At 44.4% G+C, this 19,319-nt stretch overlaps 1 protein-coding gene across 3 annotated transcripts in view; it reads left to right on the plus strand.

The window, feature by feature from the left end:
- Positions 1-19,319, plus strand: part of CRYL1 (crystallin lambda 1) — a 120,326-nt gene that overhangs the window by 30,522 nt on the left and 70,485 nt on the right. For all 3 annotated transcript variants that reach the window (XM_017859232.1, XM_017859250.1, XM_017859242.1), the window contains exon 3: positions 8,584-8,710. In XM_017859232.1, the coding sequence (XP_017714721.1) occupies positions 8,584-8,710 (127 nt within the window). The remainder of the gene's footprint in view (positions 1-8,583; positions 8,711-19,319) is intronic.

The following is a 19,319-nucleotide window of genomic DNA, read 5'->3' on the forward strand; positions in this document are numbered from 1 at the left end:
TGTATGGTGTGTATATGTGGTGTGTGTAGTTGTGTGTATGGTGGTGTGTGTATGGTGTGTATATGTGGTGTGTGTAGTTGTGTGTATGGTGGTGTGTGTATGGTGTGTATATGTGGTGTGTGTAGTTGTGTGTATGGTGGCGTGTATGTAGTGTGTATATGTGATGTGTGTAGTTGTGTGTGTGTGGTGTGTGGGCATGCATGGCTCTCGCCTCTCAGGGTATCCTCTATCTGAAGCCCCTGATATCTGTAGCTCCCCTCAATGGCCTCTGTTGTGTCCGGCCTGTTGCAGTTGGATTTCTTTGGTACTGGCGCCGCTTCCAGTAAACTTGTCAGCTCCTCCTCCTCACTCACACCATGTTCTCTTTGGTACCTGCAGATTCTGACCTTTTCCAGGTCTCTTAGGAGCCATTGTGACTTGCTTTTCGCTTGCATTTTCCTTGACCCCATGCCTAAGTTTTAGCTTTCTCCACCTCATTCAATCATTTACCTGACTACTTTTGCATGATTTCCTGCTTTCTAAAAATTAGCATATTTTGTCCATTTTGTCTCCCAATAATCTCTGACCTTGTGAACCTACACTTTTTTTTTTGAGACAGCGTCTTCCTGTGATGCCCAGGCTGGAGTGCAGTGGCATGATCTCTGCTCACTGCAACCTCCACCTCGGACCTCAGGTGCTCAAGCGATCCTCCTACCTCAGCCTTTTCGCCATGTTGCCCAGGCTAGTCTCAAACTCCTGAGCACAAGAGATCCGCCTGCCTTGGCTTCCCAAAGTGTTGGGATTACAGGTGTGAGCCACCACACCAGGCACAGGACTATGCTTTTAAAAAAAGATTCATTGTTAGCCTGGTTTTACTAAGGTTTCTGGAGGGAGCAGAGATAAATAGATGTGCTTTATGTTACTGTGTGTAATTCAAAGTCTAATACCTAGATTATTGCATGAATTAACTGGAATATACTAGCCAAAACGATTTTCTAACTCACTCTATAAAGTCTATGAGCTTGTTATACCCTAAATCGACTTATTTCTAAATTCTATTTCTCATAAAGTTTGGCCATCTTTGCCTTTTTTTTTTTTTTTTTTTTTTTTTTGAGACAGAGTCTCGCTCCATCACTAGGCTAGAGTGCAGTGGCACAATCTCAGCTGACTGCAATCTCTGCCTCCCAGGTTCAAGCCATTCTCCTGCCTCAGCCTCCAGAGTAGCTGGGATTACAGGTGCTCGCCACCACATCCAGCTAATTTGTTTTTTGTATTTTTAGCAGAAATGGGATTTCACCATGTTGGCCAGGATGGTCTCGATCTCCTGACCTCGTGATCTGCCCACCTCATCCTCCGAAAGTGCTGGGATTACAGGCCTGAGTGAGCCACCACGCCTGGCCTCATCTTTGCCTTTTTTTTTTTTTTTGAGACGGAGTCTCGCTCTGTCGCCCAGGCTGGAGTGCTGTGGCTGGATCTCAGCTCACTGCAAGCTCCGCCTCCCGGGTTCACGCCATTCTCCTGCCTCAGCCTCCCGGGTAGCTGGGACTACAGGCGCCGCCACCTCGCCTGGCTAGTTTTTTGTAGTTTTAGTAGAGATGGGGTTTCACAGTGTTAGCCAGGATGGTCTCGATCTCCTGACCTCGTGATCCGCCTGTCTCGGCCTCCCAAAGTGCTGAGATTACAGGCTTGAGCCACCGCGCCCGGCCTCATCTTTGCTATTTTAATGTGTTTAATAGTTGAGTAGCATTAAGTACGTTCACATGGTTGTGCAATCAATAATCTGCAGAGCTTTTTCATCTTGTAAAACCGAACTCTGTGCCCGTTAAACAACTCTCCTTTCATGCCTCCGCCAGCCCCTGGCATCCACCATTCTGCTTTCTGTCTCCGTGAGTTTGACTGCTCTGGGTACCTCTTGTAAGTGGAGTCATATGGCATCTGTCCTTTTGTGTCTGGCTTATTTCACTTAAGCATAATGTTAAGTAAAAGATTCATCCTAGGCCAGACGTGGTGAGTCACACCTGTAATCCCAGCACTTTGGGAGGCCAAGGCAGGTGGATCCCCTGAGGTCAGGAGTTTGAGACCAGCCTGGCCAACATATAGTGAAAAACCGTCTCTACTAAAAAATACAAAAATCCGTTGGGTGTGGTGGCGCATTCCTGTAGTCCCAGCTATTTGGGAAGCTGAGGCAGGAGAATCGCTTGAAGCCAGGAGGTGGAGGTTGTAGTGAGCTGAGACTGCGCCACTGCACTCCAGCCTGGCTTATGACATATGACAGGATTCCTTTGCCTGTGGGGCCAAATAAGATTCCACCATAGGTGTGAAACCATGTTTTGTTTATCCCTCCCTCTATCGGTGGACTTTGGATTGCTGCTTCTGTTGTTGACAACACTGCTATGAACATGACTGTGCAAATCTCTCTTTGCGATCCTGCCTCAATTCTTTTGGAAATATGCACAGCAGTGGGGTTCCTGGATCATATGGTGGCTCTATTTTTAACTTTTTGAGTTACCACCATACGTTTTCCACAGCAGCTGTGCCGTTTTCACATTCCCGTCAGCAGTGCACGAAGGTTCCAATTTCTTCAGTCTTTTTAAACAATAAATACATGCTCCTTTTGAGTACACTTCAAAAATAGAAGCATTAAAAAAAATTGAAATCACCCATACCCTGTCCTACCGTGAGAATTGTTAACATTTCCTTTTCTCTAATTTTAAGTAAAAATTTAACTTTGCTGAGTAGGAGCCAGTATTTTGAGTCCCAGTGTTAGGCTGACCTCTAGAGGTCGACCTGGCACATTGCAGCCTTCTACTAGTGCCTCTAACCTGACCTTAACTGTTAAGTGTGGCAATGCCACAGCCTGGTATGTGTGTGGCATTTGAAAATCCCGGTTGATTGGCACATCTTTTCTAGGTGTTTATGTATGTCTTCTACAAAGCTTGAGTCAGAAGTTCTTCCAAAAGAATAAAAAAAAATTGGAGTTAATCTAACTGGCACAAAACGTTGCCAAAAGGCTAGGTTTGATTTGTGGCACGTGGATTTGTTGGCCCTGAAGAGAACACAGGGGTCTGTCTGCAGATGTAGGGAAGCTCCTCTGCAGCTTTCACTGGACGTCCCTCGGGACCACACAGCAGGGTCCTGGAGTTCGCAGTCGGCTGATGGGTTAATGTGTGACCGTGTCTCTCCCTCATGCCCAGGTTCTCTGTGTTACCTGTGCATGCTGCCCAGGGAGGAAGGGCCTGAGGCAGAACCACCACTGCACATTCCTCAGCCTGAGTCTGCTCTGCAAGAGGCCAATGGTGGTGGCTTTTATTGCCACTGCTTGCTGTCTCCATGGGACGTTCTCATTCCGGGGTGGTCCCTGGAGGATTGAGGAACAAGAGACTCCTGTTCTCCTGTTATCTGTCTAATCTCACTCAGTACTTTTGGGAAAAAAGGTCAAAAGTTTGCTTTGGATTAGTGGAAAGGTTTGAAGACACACAGGGGGCCTCCTAAGGCTTGGAGCAGGTGCTTTGAGCACATCAGGTGCTCAGACATAGTTTCCTAAAGGCCGCAATGGTTACTCACTATGCTCCCAGGCCTTGGCATGGAGAGACCCTGTGTGTGTTTGGTGGAAAGATGGTTGGGTGAGACTGGGATGGTGGCACTAAGAGATTCATTTAGGTTTTGCTTCCTTAAAAAGTGACAAAGAGGATTGGCGGTGGTTAGTTCTGGAGGGTGGAGATATGAGGATGTTTATTGTTCTTTCTACATTTAAAATTTCTTAAATAAATTATGAAAGGAAATAGTCTTAGAAAAGCAATGGGCACAGTATGAAACATCTCACTTATTCCTCTGTAACACCGAAAACTTTCAATTAAACTGAAGCGAGTTTCTGTTTGGTAGCTACAAATCGCTTTTCTGCCATATGACTGTTTTTCTTCTGGTTGTATTTATGGGCAGTGTGGTTGTCTTTTACCAATGTTGACTCCTAGGCTTAGCCACTGCTACAGGTCAAACTTATATAAATCGTACAGTTAAAAACTGAAAAATTCAAATGTGTTGTAATCTCCAAACAAAGTCTGCGCTAGGCCCTTTCCGGCTCTGAAAGACGGTACTCTGATTTCTGCTCTCTATGAGGGCTGACTGTGATACCAGGCGAGGGAGTAAGATACAGGACACCATCTCTGCGGCTGCATCTTTGTGGCAGAAACAGACACTGTTCAGGGGACACCTGAGCCTCTGACAGTCACACAGTGGCAGCTCACGGCAGCTAGAGGGCAGCGGTGTCCTTTCCTAAAGTCCTGCCTTTTTATGGCCTGCGGTCACGGTGACTCCACTGCCGGCTGTGTTTCTGTTGCTCCTTCCTGCCTTCAACCAGTCTGCCCACTGTGGACGTCTGCATTTCTTTCTCTTCTTCTTCTTCTTCTTTGTTTTTGAGACGGAGTCGAGCTCTGTCGCCCAGGCTGGAATGCGGTGGCGTGATCTCGGCTCACTGCAACTTCCACTTCCCAGGTTCAAGTGATTCTCCTGCCTCAGCCTCCTAAGTAGCTGGGATTACAGGGGTGTGCAACCACACCTGGCTAATTTTTGTATTTTTAGTAGAATCAGGGTTTCACCATGTTTGCCAGGCTGGTCTCAAACTCCTGAGCTCAGGTAATCTGCCTGCCTCGGCCTCCCAAAGTGCTGGGATTACAGGCATGAGCCACCGCGCCCGGCCTGGGGTCTGCATTTCTGACCGCCCTGTCGCTATAGAGCTCAGGCTTCCTTTGGGCTGGTTACTGCAGCCACCAGCAGCTGCCCGTGGGCCTCTGCCATTGGCCCAGATTCCCATGTGGGGTCCAGTCCATGGAAGTCATGGTAGTAAGCTCACATGGCAAAAAAGTAATGGAGAATTTCAGAGGCCTACCTCAGGAGCACCAGTTCCAAGGGGTGCTCGACAGCCACAGCGGGCGGCTGCTCAAAGGGAATTTGCCAGTTAGTCTTGCTAATCTAGAGCTTCCATTGTAACAGCCAACCTGAGTCTGTGCAAGATGGGAGTCAAATTGGAGACCCCTGACAGAAGCTAGAGTTCTCTAAGGGCTACATCAATGGCAAAAAAAATAACTTGGATCCCCTAAGTGGAGGGTCACCGGTGGGGGCATTGACTCCAAGTGGAGGGGAGGAAGAGTTTCTTTGAGAATTTGTAACCATAGAGCAATCCTCAACGTTTCAGAGCTCAAATTCATACTACCTGTGTCATCTGAAAAACCCCCAAGCCAAGAATTCAGGTTGGTTCCTTGGTTGGTAGCGCCCCCAAGTGCCTGGCAGGAGCAAATTGCGTATCATCCCCAGAACAACATGCCTGCAAACACACTTAGATGTCCAGAGTTTTGGCACAACTTTGGATGAGCCAGAACCTCACATGGCAAAACAGACGTTGCAGATGTAATTCAATTAAGAATGGCAAGATGGGGAGATTGTGCTGGAATAGCTGGCTTGGCCTGATGTAATCGCATGGGTCCTTAGAGGGATAAAGGGAGGAAGGAGACATGATGACAGAAACAGGTAGGGCAGGGGTGGCTGGCTGTGGAGGGGAAAGAGGTCATAGCCACGGATGCAGGCAGCCTCTGGAAGCTGGAGCAGGCCAGGAACGCATTCTCCCTGAAACCTCCAGAAGGAGTGCGTTCCCTGCAGACACTTCGATGTTAGTCTACTTGGGATTTCTGACCTCCAGAACTGTAAGATAATACATTTGTATTGTTTAAGCCACTGTTTGTGATAATTTGTTACAGTAACAATAAGATACTAATGCTACTGCTTTATTGAGATAAATTTACATGTCACACAATTGCCTCATTTGACGCGTCCAGTTCAGTGGTTTTGTAGTATGTTTACAGAGTTGTGTAATTCAACATTTTCAAAGATGGATTGAAACATGCTACACAGTGGATGATAAATGAGCTTTGGATCGCGTGGTGCTCTTTTTTCCGGAATAATGCCGCTTAAGAGGCGCAGTCTGCGTTAAGGGAAGTGTGCTGAGTGCTGTTGACGCAGAATCGCAGGACCCTGGAGGACCTGTGCGCGTCTGCATTTCCATTTTACCTTAATAGAGGAACCTTTCCTCATGACCCTTTTTGTTATATTTCCCTCCATGATGTTTCAAATATGTATTTGCTGGCACTTACCTTGGACCAGTTCTTTTTTGATTTTAGCTATCTACCTTAGAAATCTTAAATTTCTAATCTGTTGCTAAGACACCTCACAGTACTCTGTGCAACTAACAAACTTCCAGATGAACTGGCCAAGACACATATTTTGTTTTGTGTATTTTTCACTAACTAACTTATTTTTGTTTTTCGCTTGTTTTTTGAGACAGGGTCTCGCTCTGTCACCCACGTTGGAGTACCGTGGCACAGTCATGGCTCACTGCAGCCTCCACCTCCTGGGCTCAAGTGATTCTCCCACCTCAGCCTCCCGAGTGGCTGGGACTACAGGTGTGCACCATCATGCCCAGCTAGTTTTTGTATTTTTTGTAGAGACGAGGTTTCACCATGTTGCCCAGGCTGGTCTCAAACCCATCCTCAAGTGACCCGCCTGCCTTGGCCTCCCAAAGTGCTGGAATTACAGGCGTGAGCCACTGTGGCTGGCCTCACTAACTTTATAAGCCTCTAATTCAAGGAATTTGTTCTGTATGAAAATTTTAAAATGCCGGCTCACTGGGGATGGTGGTCCAGGATATTTGATACTTAACACTGAGTTGTTTTGTGGATGATAAGATCTGAGCAGGGATCAGTATGTTTGCTTTATAATTCTCCAAAATAAGATAGCTGTTTTGTGGCCCTATTTTAAGATAGGTAGTTTTTTTTAAGCTGATATATTATGAATCTCCCAAATTACTTATATGAGAAAAACTTCTCAAAGATTTTCTCCTTCCTTTTAAAAAAACTTAGGGCCAGGTGCTGTGGCTCATGCCTATAATCCCAGCACTTTGGGAGGCCAAGGCAGGAAGATCACTTGAGCCCAGGAGTTAGAGATCAGCCTGGGCAACATGGCAAAACCCCGTCTCTACCAAAAAATATAAAAAATTAGTCAGGCGTGGTGGTGTGCCTGTGTAGTCCCCTCTACTTGGGAGGCTGAGGTGGGAGGATCACTTGATCCCGGGAGGTCAAGGCTATGGCGAGTCATGATTGTGCCACTGCACTCCAGCCTGGGTGATAGAGCAGGGTCCTGTCTCAAAAACGAAACCAAACCGAACAAAAAATCTAAACAACAACAGCAACAAAAACAAAACAAAACCCAAAAGCAAAAATATATTAAGAATTGTAAGATGCTAACAGCAGAGCAGTAAACCCAGCACAGGCCCTTCTGAGCATGGTGGCCCAGGTGACTGCACAGATCACATGCCACAAAAACCACTCAGCTGTAAGGTACCTTCTTTCAATCCTTCCATCCCAGGGGACTGACCCAAGGGAGAGGATTAGAACCACTGTTTTCCAGCATGCCCCCCACTCTGTCCCCTGCTATGAGGATTGTTTCATTTTAAAACAAGTAATTAAGATTTTAAATTGTGGTAAAGTGTATAAAATAAAATTTACCTTAATGTTTTGAGTGTATTAAGTATATTTACATTATTGTGCTACCATCACCATCATTCATCTCCAGAATGTTTTCATCTTCTCAAATGGAAACTCTGTACCCATTAAACCTTAACTCCCCATTCCTCAACCCCCAGCCCCTGGCAGCTACCAACATTCTAGTTCTGTCTCTGTTATTATTTTTTTGAGACAGAGTCTCACTCTGTCGCTCAGGCTGGAGTGCAGTGGTACGACCATAGCTCACTGCAACCTCTGCCTCCCGGGTTCAAGCGATTCTTCTGCCTTAGCCTCCTGAGTAGCTGGGATTACAGGTGCCCGGCACCATGCCCAGCTTTTTTTTCGTATTTTTAGCAGAGACGGTTTCACCATGTTGGCCAGGCTGGTCTTGAACTCCTGACCTCAAGTGATCCACCCACCTCGGCCTCCCAAAGTGCTGGGATTACAGGAGTGAGCCGCCTGGCCTGCCTCTATTATTTTGACAGCTCTAGATACCTCTTCTAGGTGGAATCACACAGTATTTTTCCTTTTGTGACTGGCTTATTTCACTCAGCATAATGTCCTCAAGTTTCATCCATTTTGTAGCATGTGACAGAATTTCCTTCCTCTGTTGTGTGTATGTACCACATTTTGTTTATCTGCTCATCTACTGATGGATGCTTATGTTGCTTCTAGCTCTTGGCTACTGTGAATAATGCTGCTGTGCACATGGGTGTACAAAAATCTCTTACAGACCCTCCTTTCCATTATTTTCGGTTTATACCCAGAAGTGGAGTTGCTGGGTCATACCGTGATTCTGTGTTTGGGACCTGCCGTATCTGTTTTCCGTAGCGGTTGCAGTATTTCACAGTCTCACCAGCAGTGCACAGTGGTTCCAGTTTCTCCACATCCTTGCCAACAATTGCTGGTTTCTATTTTTGGTAGCCCCGAATGGGTGTGAGGTGGTATCTCACTGTGGTTCCGCTTTGCATTTCCCTGATGATTCCTGATGTTGAGCTTTGTTTTTAAATGCGGTATTGAATACTCACAGTGATCCTTCTCTCTGCCTTTCCAGAAAGGAGATGAAGTTGCTGGAGCAGGCAGGTGCTCTGAAAGGCTCCCTGAGTGCTGAAGAGCAGCTATCCCTCATCAGTGGCTGCCCCAATATCCAAGAAGCAGTAGAGGGCGCCATGCACATTCAGGTGAGTGAAGGGCACTGAGACCTGAGACATGGTCTCCCAGCCTCTCCGGAGGAACAGGGCAGGATACAGGGCAGTGGCAGGTGTGGGCATTTTGCATCTTCAAGGGCAGGATTTTATTTTATGTGATAGGAAATGTGGTCCTCAAAACACCCTGTATACTGGGTTCTCACCAGACTAGTGTGACAGTGTTCTGTTTTAGGAGACCAATGCCTTATCCGCGAGGCCCCTGGGGATTCTGGTGACAATGTTGTATTTTAGAGGCATTAAACAGTTTTAGCAAAAATAGGTTTTCTGGGCTGCTAATACTATTTTAGTTTATCATCTTATCAACTGAGAGATTATATTATTATTCTCATATGTAATTGAGCAAAAGCTTAAGTCATCAAAAAGAAAACTTTTCAGTTGCGTGTAGCCTTTCCAACAACTTTGCTTTAAAAAAGAGAAATCCTCATGAGGGTTGTTTGCACAGCAGGATGAGCCTGGGGAGGTGAGTGGTCCCTCCAGGTGGAGCTGGGAGCAGCCCCTGCGGCTTGGCCCTCTTTCCAGGCATCCCGCTCCTGGAGCTCCTGTGCCCAGGCACAGGCCCCGCCCTGTTGAAGAATCCCGAGGCATACCCTTGTCTTTTCAAAGGCTGCACTTACTGCTATAAGATTTATGCAAATTAACCTAAAACTAAAAGAGTCATTATTCCCAGTATCTTTCCTCGGTATTTTGTGTTCTGAGATTTGCACATTTCACGTTGCTCCTCTGTTGATATTCTAGCTGAGAATTTGGAAGCAAACCAAAAAAGGCTGTGTGTGTTCTCTGGTCGGTTGCTGTTCTGAGATTTGGGTCAAATACAGAGGATGGAGGTTTTAGGTCTCTATGACTCTAAAATTTCTTTAAATTGTTAAATTTCTCAAGTTGCTAAAAATTCATTAAACAAATGGGTGTGGCAACAGAACACAAGGAGATGACTGTTTTTCAACTTCTTATCTCTTTCTAATATATTATTCTCTATCTCCTGATATGGTGAAGTTTGTATGAAGTCGAAGGGCCGTTAAAGAGACCCGAGGGCTCCTAATGAGTTCCCAGTGACACCTGTTTCTGCCCTTTCTCAGTTGCGGGTGCTATAAGAGGAGTTGCTTCTGAAGAGTACAGACGCTCTCCAGGCCTGGTCTTGGCAGAGAAGTTTCTTTCACATGCATTTAGTTTTATTTTTTATATTTTTGAGACAGAGTCACTCAGTTGACTCAGGCTGGAGTGCAGTGGTTTGATCTTGGCTCATTGCAGCCTCCACCTCCTGGATTCAAGCGATTCTACTGTCTCAGCCTGCAGAGTAGCTGGGATTACGCGTGTACCACCACACCCAGCTAATTTTTGCATTTTTAGTAGAGACAGGGTTTCACCGTGTTAGCCAGGCTGGTCTCAAACTCCTGATCTTGGCCTCTCAAAGTGCTAGGATTACAGGTGTGAGCCATTGTGACCTGCATGAGTTTAGTTTTTTGTTTTTATTTTTGTTTTTTGTGGGTTTTTTTTCAGATAGAGTCTCGCTCTGTCACCCAGGCTGGAGTTCAGTGGTGTGATCTTGGCTCACTGCAACCTCCGCCTCCTGGGTTCAAGCGATTCTTGAGCCTCAGCCTCCCAAGGCATGAGCCACTGTGCCTGGCCATGAGTTTAGTTTTTAAGGAAAGTATTTAGTTATATAATGTGATTGAAATATGAATAAGTGATCTATTATTATAATATTTCTACTTTCACATTTCACAGAATGCTTTTGTTCAAACTCTGAGCTGATACCTCCCACTTCAGCACGTTTGGCTTCATTACAATCATTTTTTGAGTCTCTCCAAACAGAATTCCCAACCACGTTACCTTTGCCTCCTGGAGACATTTGCTATGCAGAGCTTTTTGAACCCGTCTGCAATGCTGGCGCTGCAAATTTTATTCCCAGCCTCAAAGACTAATTCTCAAACATGTAGGTGTTTTTCCTCTTGTAACTTGTGACTCTGTAGCATGGCAACTTGCTGTGTTGTTGTTTTCTCTTTTAAAGAATCTTTCTATAGCTAATTTATAAATTTCCTTGCAGTGACAATTGTAAAGTCATTCCCTAGGAATAATTCATCTATCCATGTGAAATTTCTTTGTCTCCCCATCCCATTTTTTTTGATAGTTTATCATATGATTGCTATAAACATCTAAAACTACCCTAATTGAATTAGTTCTGGTTGTGTGTGTGTGTGTATATTGTTTTTTACGAAGTGGTGAACCCTCCATCATATGAGAACATTGTCATAGACTTGGACAATAAGGCAAGTTTTTCTGTTAAAGAGTAATCCGGGGGGAATATGTGAACTTAGAAGGCATGTAAAGTGCTTACATGGTACTTGGCACACAGAAAATGCTCAGGAAATGGTAATTATTTTATAATGTGGCCATTTATAACAATTTTGGTAATAAAGAATGGCATGGGACAGCATATGGTGTTCTGTACATGGTTGGCACTAGTGAAAACGGCCCTTTGACTATGGCCTATCTTTATTTTATAGATTAAATGAGTGTATTTACAAGGCATGACGTGTTGAGCCACATCTATTACGTAGAACACAGAGCCAGGCCGCATGAGGAGAGGAAAGTAGAGAAGGATGATGCAAACTAGTAGGTTTAATTCCTATGAGAGTTTACACTCTTCAGAAATGGTTGTGCCTCCAATACCAGAGAGAGGAGTGGGTAGGAATTGTTCTGACCGGGAGGCCTCAGGAAGGTTTAATGCAGGTAGGATTAGAGCTTGTCTGGACTTTTGACAAGTGGATTTTGGGAGTAGGGGTGGGAGGATTGTGTCTCAGGAAGAGATGAACGAGACGAGAGATCCCTTTGAGGATGTTCTTAAGGCCACATGACAGACCCATTGGAAAGGTAGGAAAGGCTGGTCCAAGGTGGAAACCAAGTCAGCATGCTCTGAACACCAACCTGAAGAATTACTTAGGTGAATTGAGTAATATATAGTGCTTAGAGGAGTACACGAAGAGAAGCACCCTTTAAATGTTTCTTTAAAGAAATAAAGATGAAGGCTGGGCGCGGTGGCTCATGCCTGTAATCCCAGCACTCTGGGAGGCTGAGGTGGGCGGATTGCTCGAGCTTGGGAGGTCAAGACCAGCCTGGCCAACATGGTGAGACCTCATCTCTACTGAGAATACAAAAACGTAGCCAGGTGTGGTGGCGTGCGCCCGTGGTTCCAGCTCTTTGGGAGGCTTCTCAAAAACAAAAAACCAAAAACCAAAAAAAACATATTGTGAGACCTGAGGAAAAAATAATTATTAAAAAAAATGAAGAACTAAAGGGTTTGGATTTCAATCTATGTCCTGATTAGAATCCTGCAAGGAAGGTATTTAGTAGGAGAATGAAATGAATCAGAAGGAAAGATGAGTAAGAAAAAAAAACAACAATTCATTTTTGCCAGTTGACTGATTTTCTTGGGCATGTTTACACATTTCTTTTCTTCCTTTTTTTTTTTCCTCCTTGAGATGGAGTCTTGCTCTGTCATCCTGGCTGGAGTGCAGTGGTGTGATCTCGGCTCACTGCAAGCTCCACCTCCTGGGTTCAAGGGATTCTCATGCCTCAGCCTCCTGTGTAGCTGGGATTACAGGCATGTGCCACCACACACGGCTAATTTTTTGTGTACTTTTTTTTAGTAGCGATGGGGTTTCACCATGTTGGCCTGGCTGCTGTCTAACTCCTGACCTCTCACTAGAGTGATCCACCTGCCTCCGCCTCCCCAAGTCCTGGGATTACAGGCATGAGCCATCACGCCCAGCCTACACATTTCTTTATATGACGTAGAGCAAATTTAATCCTCTGAATTTTAAAACTAGTGCGTAGGCTGGGTGTGGTGGTCCACGCCTGTAATCCCAGCACTTTGGGAGGCCATTGTGGGCAGATTACCTGAGCTCAGTAGTTCAAGACCAGCTTGGGCAACATGGCAAAACCTCATCTGAAAATACGAAAAATTAGCTAGGCGTGGTGGTGTATGCCTGTAATTCCAGCTACTCGAGAGGCTGAGGCATGAGAATCACTTGAACCCAGGAGGTGAAGGTTGCCATGAGCCGAGATGAAGCCACTGCACTCCAGCCCGGGTGACAGAGTGAGATCTTGCCTCAAAAACAACAACAACAAAACTAGTGCATGTTAGTGTCTCAGGTTTACCAAACAAACAAGTAAGTGAAACCCCCAAAGTGAAACGTACCTAATGCTGCACCACACGTTTGTTAAAGTACATTTGTGTTTCTAACAAAATATAATGTTAAACATGTATCTTACCTAATTAAACGTCGCTGTGTTGTAAAGAACATTTAGGACAATCCTGTTAGGTTCATTATTCCAAAAATACTGAAGATTTTTGTGTATTTATGTTTCCACCTCTCCTGTTTATTTTCTTTCTCTAATGATTTGAGATTATACTGTAAATAGAATTTTGTATCATGGTTTTTATTTAAAACTTAGAACATTTCCTGCTCTATGATTTGCTCAGGGTCGTATCAGATAGAAGACATAATATTTTTTTTTTTTTTTTTTTGAGACAGAGTCAGTCTTGCTCTGTTGCCCAGGCTGGAGTGCAGTGGCGCTATCTTGGCTCGCTGCAACCTCTGCCTCCTAGGTTCAAGCAATTCTCGTGCCTCAGCGTCCCAAGTAGTTGGGATTACAGGCATCTGCCACCACACCCAGCTGATTTTTGTATTTTTAGTAGAAACAGGGTTTCACCATGTTGGCCAGGCTAGTCTTGAACTCCTGACCTCAAGTGAGACATAAAATTTTTAGACCTAAAATATTGTGATAGTCACCATTTGATGGCAAACCTGAAAGAAGCTTCCATCTGAGAATTCCGTTAAAGCTGAGGTTCCCAAAGTCCACAGCCTCTACCGGACTGCAACCACTCACCCGCGCTGTGACGCTGCCTCATCTCAGGGTCCACAGACTTCTTGCCAGTGGCACCCCCTTAGCAGCTCTCACAGCTCCTTTTACTGATTTATACAAGGGAAGGTTCTCAGTGTAGAAAAATCCGTCTAGGCTACTTGGAGACAGTTTTCTTTTTTTAAAAGAATTAATTGCTGTATCATAATTGTACATAGTTGGGATTCGTGTGAGATTGATTTGTGTGTTCAGTGTGTGTACGGTCAAATCCCGGTGTATTAGGATATCCAGAACCTCACATGTTTATCTTTTATTGTGTTGGGAACATTATACATCTTCTAGCTATTTTGAAATATATAGAATGATTAACTCTAATTTTCCTACTGTACTATTGAGTGCTAGAACTTCTTCCTTCTAGCTAACTGTATTTTGTACTCATTAACCAGCTTCTCTTCATCCCTCCTTCCCTTCCTGGTAACTTGGCCACGGGTGTCCACCATTCCACTGTCTACCTCCACGAGACCCACTGCTTTAGCTCCCCTACATGGGTGAGAACGTGGGATCTTCGTCTTTCTGTGCCTGGCTTATTTCGCTTAATATAATGATCTCCAATGCCATCTATGTTTCCATAGTTTTCTTATAAGATATGTTGCTGTAGTTTTCTTATAAAAAGAAAATTCTTACTTTAGGGAATTGTTCAAAAGCAAGAGGCAGAGCTTGAGGATACGCGTGCGCGTGCACGCACACGCACACACACACACACACACACACATACACACACTGCTTGCCACGATGCTTCAACTAAAAATAATCCCACTGTTGGATCTGCCCAGCCCCAGGGGGCAAAGCCCAGCAATTGGAGTATGGATTTCCCCGTGGATTGTCTTCTACCCAACCCTGGAGGGCGGGGAGCCTGGGTCAGACGCTTCCTAATACTCTGTTGAAATGTGGGAGCATGCAAGAAAGAAACCTGAATTTCTAGAACTTAGTGCAATTTTGAAATCAAATCTTGCCTGGCAAGAAAACCTACTGTGCTGGAAAAATAAGTTTACTCTGAAAAGCTGGTCTCAAGCCTTGACTTTTAAAGCACATTAAGGCTCATTAGCCACTATATAGAGGCCTTATCTAATCTCTGGAACTTAAAACTGGAGATCACAGTAGCTGGTGGGAGCCATGGGAATGGTTTATGGAGTTATGAAGTTTAAATGGGGTTTCCTTACACAAAGTCAGAACAATAGCTGAAATCGAGAAGTTAAATTGATATTGTCTATGTAGGTGATCAGAATTTGCATCTCAACTATACCTTTAAAATGGAGAGAACGCTAGTCATTTTGAAAAGGACTTTCAGTCACTGTCAGTAATTACAGGAAGTAGTGTTCTTTGGAAATTTGTTTTCTTAAAGGATAGAAGCTTGTTGGACTTTTGGTCTTGGTTCACTGAGACTCAGAATATTCCTTCTTTTGGTAGGGATGGGTGTGAGGGTTCAGGCAGCACTGGGCAGGTGGGATGGCCAGCCCTGAGAATATTCGGGAATGTGCAGGGAAACTGGAGTTAACACTTTTTCTGTTGTATGTGGTTTTTCTTTTCCTTTTGAAATGGAGTCTCACTCTGTCGCCCAGGCTGGAGTGCAGTGGCATGATCTTGACTCACTGTAACCTCCGCCTCCCGGGTTAAAGTGATTCTCCTGCCTCAGCCTCCCAAGTAGCTGGGATTATAGGCGCCCACCGCCATGCCTGGCTAAGTGCTAAGTTTTGTATTTTTAGTAGAGATGGAGTTTCAGCATGTCAACCAGGCTGGTCTTGAACTCCTGACCCCAGGTGATCTGCCCACTCCAGCCTCCCAAAGTGCTGGAATTATAGGAGTGAGCCACCACACACGGCCATACGTATTTTTTTCTTTGAAAATTGTAAAATCAGGTTTACTAAGATATAATTTACATACAAGAAGATTCACTCATTTCAGCATTCAGTGCTATGTGTCTGATGTGCTATGTGACAGATGCATACAGTCACATATGAAACCAGAGTCACAGTCGGGATTCAGAGCACAGAGTTCCTACTTCCCTTTGCAGCGAATTTCCTCACCCACCACTGATCTGTTTTTTGTCCCTATAGTTTTGCCTTCTCCAAAATGTTATGTAAAATGGAATCATGCATGATGCAGCCTTTTGAGTTTGGTTTCTTTCGCAGAATAAAATGAACTTGACGTTGTCTGTGCGGTTGTGTTGATTGGTAATTTGTTGCTGAGTGGTATGACATTGCTAAGGTGCGTGGGACTCCGGATGGACTGGGGCAGGCCCACCTCACACACTCCCGAGATCACCTGGAAGCACAAGCCTTCGGTTTTCACTTGCGAAGTGTGGAAACATTCTGTCCTGATGTTCTACTAGCTTCTTGCCACAACCCTTACTTTTCTGATGGCTTGTTCTTGTTTTATTCGAATAGTGTGCTTACAGAACTGGGCATGAGGTCTTATTTCTGAGAAGCTGTATTTTTGTTTATTTGCTTGGCTTTTTTTAATAGTATGTGTAGCTTCAAAGATATAATATGAGCAAGTAATGAAAAATGTTATACATTCAAGAGACAGGCAAGTTTTTCTCTTAATCTGTAATTATGTATTTAGGTTCTTCTGTGACCAAATAGGACTTGAGAAAATGCTAAGTCAAAACATAAGAAGGACAGTGAAATAAAGAGGAGGGCATCCTCATTGCGTTCAGTCTGTCTGCAGGCGAGGACTAAACATGGCCAGCGTTGTGGGTCCCCGCAGCGCCCACGAACGGCAGGTTATTGGCACGGTCTGCGCTGGCAGGCCCTGCGGTGATGGACGAGGCTGTGACCTGCCTGTGTCTCAGACATCGTGGGACCTGCAGGAGCATTAGGAAAGCACTCCACTGTGATTTGTTCTCTTCGGCCTCTACCTTGTGGGGTGGAGTATGAAGTTACGGGTGCTGGAGCAGAATGTTAGAAGGCAACAGGCTTTGATCTTTGCCAGGAAGCCTGGCTCAAGGTCAGCGTTAGCCTGAATTTCTACTTTACCTTTGAGTTTGGGCATTTTGTCTTTTCCCCTTCACAACCACCTGCCAATGGAAGATGGTAATTTTTTCTTTTTTTCTTTTGAGATGGAGTTTTGTTCTTGTCACCCAGGCTGGATTGTTGGCTCACTGATCTCGGCTCACTGCAACCTCTGCCTCCTGGGTTCAAGTGATTCTCCTGCCTCAGCCTCCCAGGTAGCTGGGATTATAGGTGCCCACTGCTATGCCCGGATAATTTTTGGATTTTTAGTAGAAACAGGGTTTCACCATTTTGGCCAAGCTGATCTCAAACTCACCTCAGGTGATCTGCCTGCCTTGGCCTCCCAAAGTGCTGGGATTACAGACATGAGCCACTATGCCCGGCCGTGCATTTTTTCAAAGAAGTAAATGTTTCTTCTTCATAATGTCTCTAAGTCTGGAAGGCTGGGATCTAGCTGTGTTGTGATTTTGACTTAGGTGTTAGGGAGTGGATGGGGAGGTCACCTGGTGTGTTCTTGCAGCAGTGCAGGAAAATGCAGTTCTTGTTAACAGCTTGGTCCGTGACTTCCGATGAACTGTGCGACATGGGAGAGCGCAGGGGCAGCCCCAGCATCCCTGTCTCGACATTGACATACTCGATGTTCTGTCCTCAGGGCAGGGCCAGCCACAGTTTTCCTTCCAGGCTTCTTTAGGACAGAAATCCTCCCTTTAAAAAATATTAATTATAAATATTAATAAAGCTTGTATGCTACAAAGAGGAAGACATGCCTAATTCAATTCCACTAATACCCATGTTTTACATTTTAATGTATTTACCTCCAGCTTTTTTTCTCATGTAATATTTATAATTGTAATGATAGTGTGTCTTTATAGATACAGTATCATATTCTACTTATATTAATCAACATTTCATACTTTCTAGTGGCTATGTAAGAGTCTGTCAAGTGGATGTATCAACTAACTCAAATACCACATAGAAAATAATGATCTTACTGCTACTTCCAGTACGGTGCGATTGTAAGTTAAACTTGGTTGATCATCCCTCTATCTCATTCTTCCACGCTTTTTGTGACTTTCTTCAGGGCAAGTTTGTTAATAGGGAATTACTAGATGTAAGCCCCTTTCCAGCTCTTGGTACCGTTTTGCTGAGTGGCATCAGTACATCTTCAGGAGCCACGTGTTAGTACAGTTGGATTTTAAGCTTGCCAGTGTCGGGTCTATTGATCTTTAAAATGATTATTGAAGTGTTACAGGAAAACATTGTCTCGGTTTGCAACAACCAGTGTGGCATCATCCCAACATCCACATTCTTAATTTGGTTCCTAAAATGGTTTTAACCCTCACTTTCCTCTAAACTTGAAACGTAGAATCTCAAATCCCTATTTAAAAGAAAGATGGCCGGGCGCAGTGGCTCACGCCTGTAATCCTTTACAGGTGTAAAGAGAGGCCTTACAGATTTTGGGAGGCTGAGGCGGGGGGATCCATCAGGTCAGGAGATGGAGACCATCCTGGCCAACATGGTGAAACCCCGTCTCTACTGAAATATGAAAAAAAACCCCAAAACCAAAAAACAAAACTAGCCGGCCTTGGTGTGGCGCATGCCTGTAGTCCCAGCTACTCGGGAGGCTGAGGCAGGGGAAGCACTTGAACCTGGGAGGCGGAGGTTGCAGTGAGCCGAGATCGCGCCACTGCGCGCCAGCCTGGAGATAGAGCGAGATGAGGGCTGTGATCCCAGAACATTGGGAGGCCACAGCAGGTGGATTGCTTGAGCTCAGGAGTTCGAGACCAGCCTAAGCAACATGGTGAAACCCCACCTCTTCCAAAAATACAGAAAATTAGCATGGCATTGTGGTGCACGCCTGTGGTCCCAGCTGCTTGGGAGGCTGAGGTGGGAGGATCACTTGAGCCCAGGAGGTGGAGGTTGCAGTAAGCTGAGATCCCGCCACTGGACTCCAGCCTGGGTGATAGAGCGAGACCCTGTCTCAGAAACGAACAAACAAAAACGAACTGAAGTAAAAGAAAGACTGTCCGGAGCTCTTTTGGAAGGATGATGTGATGTTATAGCCAGGGGGAAGCTGACTCCATGTTGATGATATGGTCGGTCTAGATGGAAACAAATCGTCTCTTCTGCTTTAAAAGTTGTAGGTTGTTAAATTAATGCCCAGAGTCAAAATAAGCACATATCTAATAGAAACAATGTTATTTTATAAAGTCTGTTAAGTGGAAAATATAAATATAAGCTAAGAAAATACTTTTTGATCTTATCACTGGGTTAAAAACATGATAAGCCCATTTGAAAGTGGTCACGGCGTACATATTTAATGCTTGGAAACTAGTAAACACTTGAGCAACTACAATATTTGCTTCTCGTTATTTTTTCTAGAGTATTTTACTTTCTGCTGTTAGCAGTGGGAGATGGTTATTTATGAAGACTGTTAGATACTGTGTACTATACAGAATACACCATGGAGCCTGCCCATATATGTTTTTATGTATATAACTACATAATATATGTTATATAATGATAATATATAATACTGTAATATATGATATACTGTAATATATTATACTATAATACATATGATAGTATATATAGTAGTTATAGTATTATATATTATCATTATATACTATAGTATATATAGTATATATAATCTATAATATATAATAGAATATCACATATTATTTATTATACAATTATATATTATCTAGCAT

Source organism: Rhinopithecus bieti, unplaced genomic scaffold (genome assembly GCF_001698545.2).
Source record: "Rhinopithecus bieti isolate Rb0 unplaced genomic scaffold, ASM169854v2 scaffold_3057, whole genome shotgun sequence".
In the NCBI taxonomy this organism is placed as follows: domain Eukaryota; kingdom Metazoa; phylum Chordata; class Mammalia; order Primates; family Cercopithecidae; genus Rhinopithecus; species Rhinopithecus bieti.